This window comes from Thermobia domestica, chromosome 8 (assembly GCF_964235325.1).
Source record: "Thermobia domestica chromosome 8, izTheDome1.hap1.1, whole genome shotgun sequence".
Lineage (NCBI taxonomy): Eukaryota > Metazoa > Arthropoda > Insecta > Zygentoma > Lepismatidae > Thermobia > Thermobia domestica.
Window position 1 is genome coordinate 46,191,747 of NC_137461.1, and position 12,354 is coordinate 46,204,100.

The 12,354-nt window shown below is 35.2% G+C and overlaps 1 protein-coding gene across 1 annotated transcript; it reads left to right on the forward strand.

The window, feature by feature from the left end:
* Window positions 1-560: 560 nt before the first annotated feature.
* On the forward strand, window positions 561-8,955 carry LOC145692870 (uncharacterized). The gene is made up of 2 exons (XM_081768399.1): window positions 561-2,024; window positions 6,354-8,955. The coding sequence occupies exon 1, from the start codon at window positions 1,079-1,081 to the stop codon at window positions 2,015-2,017; it is 939 nt and encodes a 312-aa protein (XP_081624525.1). The 5' UTR covers window positions 561-1,078; the 3' UTR covers window positions 2,018-2,024; window positions 6,354-8,955.
* Window positions 8,956-12,354: the final 3,399 nt, after the last annotated feature.

The following is a 12,354-nucleotide window of genomic DNA, read 5'->3' on the forward strand; positions in this document are numbered from 1 at the left end:
AACAATAGCTGATTGATTTTTTGATATTTGGATGCAACGTGGCAAGAAATGGATAATGCCAACCAATCAGAACTGTGCTTTTCATTCCTACTTCCGGGAGCATTACTCTCCTGAGCTAGTCCTAATTTAAGAAAGGTTTTATTTACAGAGTCAGGCACTCTTTCAGTCCTTTTTGTTCTTTCTTCAGAAGAAAACATACGGCGGAAGAAATGTGGCAACAGCGCGCTCCATTTACTCTGTACTACAATCTAAGAGTGAGACGCGCTATAGTTACATATACAGTGTAAGAATGGTTATAGGAAAGCATGATTAAGACAAGTCCCAATTAGTTACAACTATGAAATATTACTTCTACCACTACAGGGACAATAATTATCTTATATTTAAAATATTGTTATTAATTAAAAACATTTTATTATGTTTTAATTTCATGATGAACACTATTAATAGTGTGGTAGTGGAGTGGAAAGAGAATAAAAGAAGCAGATGAAAAACCAAACATCATGATATCTTTTCCTTGATGATTAACTGTAAGTGCATTTTATGTGCAATTCGTGTCGTGACGTCGGGGTTTGTTAATTTGTCTTGGACTCCTGTTTTGTGCTATGGGTTCGTCTCATACAAGTGTTTATTTTTTTTAAGATCCCTTTTCTAGTGCGTGGACATCCATTACTCTTCTACACCGAATTTATTTTATAACCATTTTGATTAACACAAGTGATTTCCGAATTCTGAATCGCACCATTTTGGTCATGCTGTAATGACCACGTTTTTACTTCAGTTCAATCCATTTTGGGCCTTATGCAGAATTGTTTTGACGTATGATTAGATTCATACTAAAAGCCTGACTACTGCAGGAAAGATATGTTAATCGAACTCTTTACTAATCATGCGTCAGAACGACTTTCCATAAGGCCCTTTATGTTTACTACAATTTTACACATCTTATAACAGATTTTCAGTGTAATACATGACATGTCAACTATGACTGCCTCATAGTATATTTGATCCCACTAAGGTTAGAAATATTTTAAGAGCAAGTGTGCATTGTGCAAGCTTGTAGTGCAAGGACACTGGCATGGCTGATGAATGTTTAGGCTGTGATATAAGTAGTTTTAGTTATATAAATGAACTACTCAGAAGCCCTGTTGACTTTTTAAAATTTATCGAACGACATGGACTAATAAAATTAAAAACTGAGTGCATAATTTGCCGCAAACCGGTGAAAATAGAGAAACGCAATGAAAGTTACGTGTTTTGTTGTAATAAATCTACAAATGGAAAGAAGTGCAAGAAAAGGTTTTCGGCAGTAAAAGGAACATTTTTCGAAGGGACACATCTCACATTGGAGAAAGTAATAAGTTTTGTTGTTTTATGGTGTTTAGTGAAAGGGCCAAAACATGCCATTATACAGCAGGAACTGACGATGTCACAAGAAACGGTAACGGATTGGAGTAATTACTGTCGTGAAGTGTGCCTTCATTGGGCATGGAAACGTTCTCAAAGAATAGGTGGTGTTGGTAAAGTAGTAGAAATTCAGGAAATGAAGCTTTTGAAGAACAAATTTAACAAGAGAAGGCGCATCCCAGGACAGTGGGTGTTCGGGAGTGAACGAGGTAACACAAAAAAGTTTTTCTTCGAGGCAATAGACTATAACAAGAAAGACACTTTAATAGAGATTATTAAGAACAAAATAGTGCCAGGAACGACTATTATAACAGACTGTTGGAAAACACATGACTGTTCAATCAACGAAGACTATATGCATCTGCTTATAAACCATTCGGTTGGGTTTATATCATCTCTGTGGAGTGGTATTTATGAAGAGCGTAATGGAACTGTAGATAGACAAAACGTAGAAGCTGTGTGGAATATTCTCAGGCCAAACATACCACGACATGGGAGGAAGAATGAATATTTCGCAGGGTATGTTGCGGAAGTTTTGTTCAAACAATCAACAAAATCTGTTGTGCACGATTTTCTCATAGCTGCAGGTCAGCTATACAAACCACGATAATAACAAGGTAAGGGAAACATAGGTTAGGTGCTAGTTGTTAAAAACCTTAATAATTTACTATTATCGTAGTGTGTCTTTGGGTTAAGGGTCAATGTTTCGTTAAGGGGGTCCAGTGCCTTTGACACCACTTCTTTCTACTGATTTTCGTTTGATTACATAATATAACGTTATATTAGGTTAGGTTAGGTCAGGTTAGCTTAGCTTAAGGGGGTCCAGTGTACTTTTGGACCCCCTTAACGGAACATGGACCTGGTTAAGTTCCAAAATTGGACGTTCGTTTCCAGCAAAATTTTGAAAATTTACAGGGAAGATACGAATAATTTGATCGTTCGTGTGCTTGATAATATATAAGGGTCTCGAAAAATCTGTTTATTTGTTATATATATATACAGTTATAAACATGGACTATACGGCGAGCGGGGGGAACTACTTGGCGCAAGGTAACGGAACAGTTGCATTGTGATAAAGTAACGAGCATTAATATTATGAACATGGCGGATGTGAAAGGGCTGTGAACTAATAGTTTTAACATTTGTGAAGCAATACGTTGATAACGAGCAAAATCTTTTAAAAGTTTGTGAAGAGCACGGATTAATGAACCTAATAACAAATTGCAGAAAATGTGAAAAGGAGATGACAGCGAAAAAACGTAAAAGATGTTAAATTTGGGTTAGCCTACGTTACACGATCCAATTTGTATCATTACGAAGGCACAGAAAGTAGGACTCCTTAGAAAAGTTGTGCAACAGATGACATTATGTTTTTAGAGATGGGGCAGGCACAGTGCAGTTGTACGAAAAACTTACCAATATGTGCTAGATGGTTATTGCCACTGTTGGCAAGAACTATTTACCCCTCCCCCGAGTTTGAGGTGTATATTCATTTTAATGAATAGTGTAATATACTAATGAAAATCATATATCGGAGAGTCTTTTCCCCCCATCCTAATGCAGCACCTGGAATTACTGTACATTTTTTATTAATATAATTTGAAAATGAAATGAAATGAAATTTTGAGTTTTACGTCCCACGTTTATGCCGGTTAGGCTAAAGGAGACGGTGATAATGAGTAATGAATGATATGGTGGAATGAAGAAAGTGGGAGGAAACGGGAGAACCCCGAGAAAACCCACGCACACGGTGTTTGTCCACCACAAAGTTCACTTGGCGGGAGCAGGGTTTGAACCCGAGACCCCTAGCACCAGAGGTGAACGCTCTACCACTGAGCCACCGCGGCCCCTTAATATAATTTGAATCAACAGGGTAGTTTTGAAAGAACCAGGATGTGCATCCTAAATTTCTATAATATGTTAAGGTTCGATTATTAAGGCATTTATTCCGAAGTTGGGCGTCCGCTTTCGCCACGTTTTTTCGCGGTTATCTCCTTTCCACACTTTCTGCAATTTCTTATTAGGTTCATTAATCTGTGCTCTTCACAAACTTTTAAAAGATTTTGCTCGTTATCAACGTATTGCTTCACAAATGTTAAAACTGTTAGTTCATTGCCCTTGTACATTCGCCATGTTGATAACATAAATGCTCGTTTCTTTCCCACAATGCAACTGTTCGGTTACCTTGCGCCAAGTAGTTCCCTCAACTCACCGTATAGTCCCATGTTTATAACCGCTTACAGATTTGTCGACACTTTTATATATTATCAAGCACACAAACGATCAAATTATCTATATCTTTCCTGTAAATTAAAAAAAAAAAATGCTGGAAACGGACGCCCAACTTTGGAACTTAATCCATTATTAGGCCGCGCCTCCATTGCATCCGAATGCGATTGCGAATTTCCCAGCACGTGTAAATGAATTGGAGTGCCTCGACTAGTTCCGACCTGCGAATTGCGAAAACCGACGAAAAGATGCGAATGCGAACGATCCCAACATGCTGGGATTGTTCGTCCGAATTGATGCGAATGGAGCGTCGTCTGCAGAGAAATTGAGCGCTACGTGAGAGAAGAAAGTTCTTTTTGCGTGAAGTAGTCGATGGTGCGAGGTGCGGAGATAAAAATGAAAATAATAATGGAAATATATGTTGATGTTTTAATAAATTGTGTTTTTTATAAAGTTCCATTGTGGATCCAAGGTCATCCAGATTACCACAAACGACACGTCGTGAACAAATTATGGGCAGATGTAAGTAAAGAACTTGGAGTGGAAGATATTTATAATTTTATTTGTTTTCTCTTTAAAATATGAAGATCTAATTAATACACGAACCGCAACTTTTTATTCAATTTATATTTCCTCTTTGTTCCTCAAATAATGATTTTACGAATACATATAATTATTGACTAATATATTTGAAATAGCAAAAACGGGTTTTTTACTCATGGAGAAAATTTTCTTAGAAAGTTGGTTGATTTTGCAATCTCAAATTTTATTTGGTTTATTTATTTTAAAGTGAACATAGCGGTTACCACAGAAGCATAATAATAACAGGAGCGACATTTGCGACATTCACTCTATTTTGCACATAAAGGAAATTAATACATTATTATTATTATTATTAATATTATTATTATTATTATTATTATTATTATTATTATTATTATTATTATTGCTCTGAAAACTTTAAGATATGAATTTTCAAGCAAAAATATTTCACATTGAAGGTTTGAAAGAGATATTACAACTTGATTCGCATTCACAAAACTTCGGATGTAGTAGAGGCACATGAATTCGCAGTTCGCATTCGCATTCGCGTTCGCAGTCGCATTCGGATGCAATGGAGGCGCGGCCTTAATATTATTATTATTTCGATTTTACGTGCATTCTATGATAAAGAATAAAAGATCACTTGTGTCGTATAAGTTCAATTTCTCTTCGGCGATGGGTTCGGTTGAACAAATCTACAACCATCTAAGGTCCATTTTCCCAGAAGTTGATATACTATAATATATCTTCCTTTCCTGAGCCACGAAGTATACTTTTTATTTGTAGAGTACGTAAAATTAACTTGTATAACTGTATCAAAACTTTCCTTGGGTGCACGAGGTCCCAGGTTTGATTCCTAGTGGGAGACCCTTGAATTTTGAACCATAATGGTGGTTCGAATTCCACTTTACGCTGATTTGTAAGAATTTTCTAGTGATTACTGTTTGTTAGTTACTAAAATTTATTTCTGTGTATATATCGGTGCGAAATTATATTTACGAAAATTTTTATCAAACTTTTTATAGTCTTTATTATAAAATACCATTGTTTGTCTGTCGCCTTTGACTAAATTAAATTCTTGGATCCTTCGTTCTAAGTTACGTATTCTGATCTTTGCGCTAATAATAATGTCTTAGGTATGTGCTGTATACGTCTTGGGTGGAATCTACTACTTGATTCTTTGGCATCCCTCATATTTTCTGTAATTTTTTTTTTATTTTTATTTTATTTTATTTTATTTTTTTTTTTTCATATTGGTATTTGTTTGATTGCAGTCATATAGATTGTCGTATTTACCTGAGTTTCTCCCTCATCCACGTAGCAATTTTTGTAACCTGTTAATGAAATTTAGTGTTATCGTGGGGATTTAAATGTGAGTTTCCATCTATATTCTATGCGCAGTTTTCTCCAGTTTAAACAGTAGACCTGGCCATTATCGGAAAGAAAACCATTTTTGTTTTGAATTTATACTTTTTTTTTTAGTTTGTAAATAATTACTGTCATCTATAATATGGGAATAAAGCCTGTTATTCCCATATATCTAACATTGATTTACCATAGTCATTTTTAGCGTCTACTTTCATATTTGTTTCATCTTGTGTATTTGTGTGTAAAATACTACAATGTAAACTCTAAAAAAGGAAATTTATCCAAACGTTTGACTTTATGATGTAGAAATGAGCAAAGTTTCACGCATTAGGCTTCCTATAGATTTTGACCATTTAAAAAAAAAGTAATAATAAATATCTTACATATTAATATACCTTGAGTATTGCTATTTATTATGACTTAACTCTGTGGATTTTTACTTAAACTTCTTTTATTGACTGAGTCATCATGAAAATAGTGCTTCATTCATATAATTTCTTACCATCAACTACTTGGTCAATTTCTTTTCTTTTTTGTTTTTTAAAAAAACTTTTCTACTGTAATGAACAGCCAATGAATACAGTGTGACTTTGTAGTTGTTTCTCCATGTAAACATGTACTTAAACTAAGATCAATTTCAAAACGGAGAAAGAAATATTCTCAATATAAATGTTTAATTTTTTAAACATTAAAGGAAAAGAATGATATATATATATATATATATATATATATATATATATATATATATATATATATATATATATTGTTTGTTTAATAACAGGTGTTTTCGTTTATTTATTTTCCAGGAGAAGTAACGTTGAAGGAGGACAGGCATGCTTTTCAATGTATTGTGGATGAAATATGTATGATGAACTTTGTGGCGTGTATTCATCTGAATTACAAATCCAGGAAACTAGATGGAAACTCGTGAAACTGTTTTAAAGCATTGGTGTGTGTAAGGTGTGGCAGTTCTTGATTCTTTGAAGACTTTATTCTTCTCAGGAATTTAATTTTAAAAAAAAAACAAAAAAAAAACGAGACTTTTGTTTGTGTGTTAATTTATTCAAATGCGGAAACATTGTGTTGTGAAAGATGCGGAAGTTCAGTTGGAAAGCTTAAAGATTAATTGAAGACATTCAAGGAGACACATGTTCTAACATTAAAGTGTAAAACTTTAATTGTTTCAAGAATAGTAGCTCCTTCAGTAGTGAGCTATTTGAAAAAGTACTTGATAGTTCACGAGATCGTATTCTCGTGAGGTGTGTAATGTCTTCCAGAATTTAATATGAAGTTGTTTAAAAAGTATTTATCCTTTGGGGGTTAAAATTGTGACTACATTTATTGTTATTTGAAGATAACAGTATGAAACCACATTTTGTTCTACGACCTTCTATCATTTTTTCGCAAACACCATAATTCCGACACTATATAACTTCTGTGATGCATGGTCAAAAAATTGTAACATATGTATTCCATGGACCTCTTTTGAAACTGACTTGACACCATTCAGGGAATTCTGCAGAGACCGAAACAAATGGTAATCAGACGGTGCCAGGCCCGGACTATATGGTGAATATATTAAAACCTCCCACCCAATTTCTCACTTTCTGACAGGTTGTTAAATACATATGCGGTCTGACATTGTCAGTGTGATATACGACACACTTTCTGCTGATCACTTTCAGCTGTTTCTTTTGAATTGCTAGGTGCACGCACGCTAATTTTGGGCAGTACAGGTTCGAGTCTATCGTTCTGTCCGGCGGCAGCAATTCGTGATGTATAGTGACCTTCCAATTCTATCAAACACACAGTTTAACATTACTGTGTATTAGTGTGAGCTTTGCTAGAGACTGTGAAGCTACTCCTCGCTTCGAGTACGGGCTTTTTCACTCATTGTTGTTATAGGTTATCTAATTTTTATTATTCGTGATCGACAGCTTCAGAAATGGTTCGAGTTCGTTACGTTCCAGAAGAGATTCGCTTGATCGAGTAAATATTTTCGTCAGATCATCTGGCACCGAAACATCCAGCTTATTTTGTAGCCAGCTTTCTCCAAATGGTTTAACTCTGGTAATGGATGTTTAAGTGAATGGCGATGTCATATGCCGGTCTTGCTCAATATTTGTCAGAAGATTACTTCAGATTAGCTGCCCACTGCCAGGAACATCTTGAATATCGAAATTTCAAGAAGCGAAAGCGACTAAACCATCTTTTTGTCTGTTGCTTTTTGATAACTATCTTGCCCATGAACACCTAATTTCTTCACAGAATTGGGTAACATTTGCACCCTTATCGAAATACGAGGGGTGACCAGAAAGTAAGGTTACAAAGCCTTCAGTGAAACAAGTATAAAGCCAACAGATAGTACATACATTAGGTTATTTTTCGACATAGTCTCCATATCAATTGCGGCACTTGTAGCATCGTGGGATGAGTTGTATATTCTGGTAAAAATCGTGTCCTTCAGTGTTCAGCCAAGTTGTCACGAAGTCTTATGCTGTAACGTGATCTTCCTGTTGTCCAGAATCAACTCCTTCACGCGAGTTGTGTTCAGATTTATTGATGCCGTACTTGGTTGGCCATTGCGCTCCTCGTCGGTAACGTTTTCTCTCTGCCAGCCGCAAACATTGGACACTACTCTGCGATATGCTAACGAGACATTACAGTCTCTCCGTAAACCATTACATGCTGCCGGTGGATTTCAGCCGCGGTTACATGTTTCACCCACAGAAATCAAATGACTGAGCGTACTTCTTCGCGAGACCGCTTTTCCAAACGAATCGTCATTTGCGGTTATCTACAACTAGCGCCGTAGGTGACGAGTGGCTGAAACTGCACAGTTGCCAACTCCATGTATCAAAATTACCGCAAACTCCTCATTCGTCTATAACAGACGGAACTTCAGAAATATCGGCCTTGTAACCTTAGTTTCTGATCCTCCCTCGTAAAATTTCAAAATGTAGCGCAGTTTCGCGGAAAGTTTCTCACCTTCATGACTCAGTACTTTACGTCTGATTATAAGAATTCCAACACTTTTTGTACATTTACTTGCTTCAATTGTCAACTGTCGAATGATGTTAAGCCTGACCCGCTGCGACTCTTATACTCTGAGATTTGGAAATTAACTCCATCTTATACTTACTACTTTTTAGACTACCTGACATGTCAAGAAATCACACTCATGTAAGCAATATGTAAATTCCGTTGAACGGAGGAGTATCGTACCAGAATATGTGGGAATTCGTACAGAATTCAAATATGAGCTTGGGCATGTAATAATACCTATTTGTCTGTGTAAGATTGTAAGCAATCTTTTGGTCAGAATTCCTTGAAAGGTGCTTCTGTGTAACTTCCATCATGAACATTCCGTATCAAGTTAATACACTCTTTTTCAATATATCAATCAAATTTTAATTCTTTTCCCTTTAAAATATCATGCTAAGTTGGAAAAATACTAAATTTCAATGTTTTATGGGGTTAGTGGTCATTAATTTTTGTCTTTTAACGTAAATTGACGAAATTTTGCTTTTTTTTTTTCTTTCTTTCAAAAAGCATGGTTTTAAATTTTTGGTATTTTTATATTGTTGTATCATTTTGATTTCCGGTATTTGTAAAAATTATTCTAAATTACAAAGTCAGTATTTTCTCGCAGTTTGCGTTACAACATAAGCGTGAGTAAGTCAAGCAGATATGATACAGTGAAACCTATCTAAAGCGGACAGCCGTGGGGAATCTATAATTGTCCGCCTTAGAGAGGTCTTGATATTTTCTTACGTAAATTAGTAAAGAAGGTAATATGCAGTTAGTAACAAATAGTAACAATCATGTATTCACGAATATTACCAAAATGTTACTGTACCTTTGTTGTCCTCTGCTGTCCAATACTCTATGTTCGAGGCATAAGATGGAAATAAGATGCTATAGTTCTCTGCACTTAACACTTACGTTTTCAGTATGTCGCTTTAAATTGTGGATTAATTGCAGTCCAGTAGTGTCTTTTTTTGTGAGAATACGCGTACCCGCGTGTAAAAACTACCGAACTTGTCTTCTGCTTGGTTAGAGATTCCAGCAGGACAGTAGAGATTCCAACACGTGTTATTCCAAATGGCGGGCAACTGTTAATCACTTTTGTGTCTAAAACAGCTTGGGTGGGAGTAGAATGCAAGCAAAGGACATGAGAGTGTTGTTAAACAGAGACTCTTCGTCTGGATTGTTGAGGAGACAAAATGTCACAATGCTTTCTTGGTGACACACGTATGAATTACTAAAAATGTATTTTTACAATACTTTTCAACTTATTTATAGAGAAAGTGTCCGTAATACGGAGGTAAATAATAACTATAAAGGACAGAAAAGACTGTCCGTGTCCGTTTTAGAGAGGTTTGCCAATACGTTTTATCCTATTACAGTGTTTGGGAATTACAAAATATGTCCGCTTTATAGAGGTGTCCGTTAGTAGAGGTTTCACTGTAGTATAAAATTTATCAAAGACAAATATAGTATGTCATATCAAATATGAGAAATTACAATGGCAAAATACTGCATAATTCCGCTCAAAGAGAGGAACTAGTTATGTCATTTATAGATTTTAATTGCAGTATTCCAATCACCTACACACACACACACACCAATTCTATTTTATTTTTTTATTTTTATTATTATTTCAGACAATGTACGACACTGTCATTTTATTGTCATTAACAGTAGGCGTCGCGACATGTTTCTTATTATTGATAGTAACATGTTATATTTTATGTAGAAGGGAAAGGAAGGAAGACTTAGATATAGAAAATGAATCGATTGAGTTATTAATCGACCTAATAATTAACACCACAAAACTCGATTGATGTATCGTTGCAAGAAAACTTCAGCACCCATAACAATGTAACAAATACATAATCAATTGCAACACATACCATAGTAACTAAGGCACTAATCATGTCCGAAATTTCATCATTGCCACTGGAAGGTAACATACATATGAAAAAGACGCACTACATGTCTTCGAAGCCGATCAGCGTCTATTCGCTTCCTTCACTTATTGTGTGATATTTCAAAGAGATATGCTGTATAATCAGAATACTGTTCCAGTAAGTTACTGCTCGAATATGACAAAACAAAAAACTCACTGATCCACTTGTCTTCCCAAGAATCAGACTTGCAAACTATTTATATATTTTGCGCTACATATATTTATTAATTACCGGCTTATTTTATAGTGATTGTGCAGTGTAGTGATATATATATATATATATATATGGTACATATACAGTGCTTTTGTTACATTATTAGTAGTAATTTACTGACATTAATTACAAGTGTTGTTTTGTTTCTACACAATCAGTTGGACATGATGAATTCGTCGACTGTTCAGTAATAACATGTGAGAGATTACATTCCAGGAACAGTCTAACGAACAATCTTCTTGTAGGAGAGTCAGCATTCTCACAACTATGCTTGTGTTCGTTTAGCTCGGCTGCGACACAAAAACTAAACTGAGGACAAATGTTATGTTAACTGTATAAAGACAGATATTATTTTTCTGCTTCACCCAGTTAAAAGTCATAAGTTTGATAATATATATATATATTTGATGTCATGGTGGAGGGATTTAGTTATTCAATTTATTTCATCGTATTTATTTGTTTTGCTTATGTATTATTATCTCTCTTATTGTTTGCTGTATTTTGTTATACAGGGTGATTCATTCAATACGGTAGATGAGTTTATTTTCTTGAGGGGGATGTTGTATCACTTAGATTTTCGGTATTTGTAAAAATTATTCTAAATTATAAAGTTCACCGGGCCAATGCACCGGGAACAAGAAAGGAAAGCTTAAAAAGATATAACAATACGAAGGCTTTATATTCAAATAGAATGTAAATGCAAAAGCATGACCCAAACTGCGAGAAAAACTAATTTTGTAATTTCCTGTGTGTTTCCAAGAAATGCTTGGTAGGATCACGAGTTGTCAAGAAAATATTCTTACGTACACATATTAAGCAAGACATAAGGTGGCAAACGTCTGATGTTAATAATAAAGAACCCAATTCAGGACGAAAAAGAACAATGAAAACGCGGAAGTGTTAAGTCTTATAAAACTTTATGATTGAGAGATTTCGTGGTCTTTTTACTCGATCTTGGCTAGAAGTCTGATAGACGTGGTTTCCGCCTTTAGAATTTCATCTTCAACATTCTAATGATGTGACGTTGGCTGTTGGCTGCCACTCCGACAGTACAACTCAGTTTCTTGTCTTGAAAACTAATTCAGAAACAGATACTAACTGTTAGTTAGTCTAAGTTCAAAACTGTAGTCAGATACCAATAGAGAATTCTTAATCAGATCGAGACGACTTAAAGAGGAAGGTAGAAGAACACCACCTTCGTCAGGCTCATCGCCACAGATTTGGAGTACCAGGTCTACCTATCCAGAGACAAAGAAGAAGACGGCGGAGGTGCTCCAGAACCAGTTGGAAATATAAGGTCAGTCTTGCCCATTATGTGATGTTACATTCCATGGCAAATCGTGCAATCTACTAAGACACTTCAAAACACACACACACACACACTTCTCAAACATTTCTAAAGAATTTAGAATCACATTAAACTTATTAGAATCAAATGCATTCATGTTTTCATTTACATATCACACAGCGAACTACAAGGAGTTTAGGCTGATTTGGACTTACTACTCACAACGAAGTGTGGGTGGAAATCGCTGTCTCATTGGTATTGAAAATAAGTAGTTTTACGCCCCTAATTCATACCAAAGAGAAGTGAGACGAATATATATATATATATATGTAT

Coding starts and splice junctions, on each gene's coding strand:
- LOC145692870 (XM_081768399.1), top strand. CDS start 1,079: ATGGCTGATGAATGTTTAGGCTGTGATATAAGTAGTTTTAGTTATATA.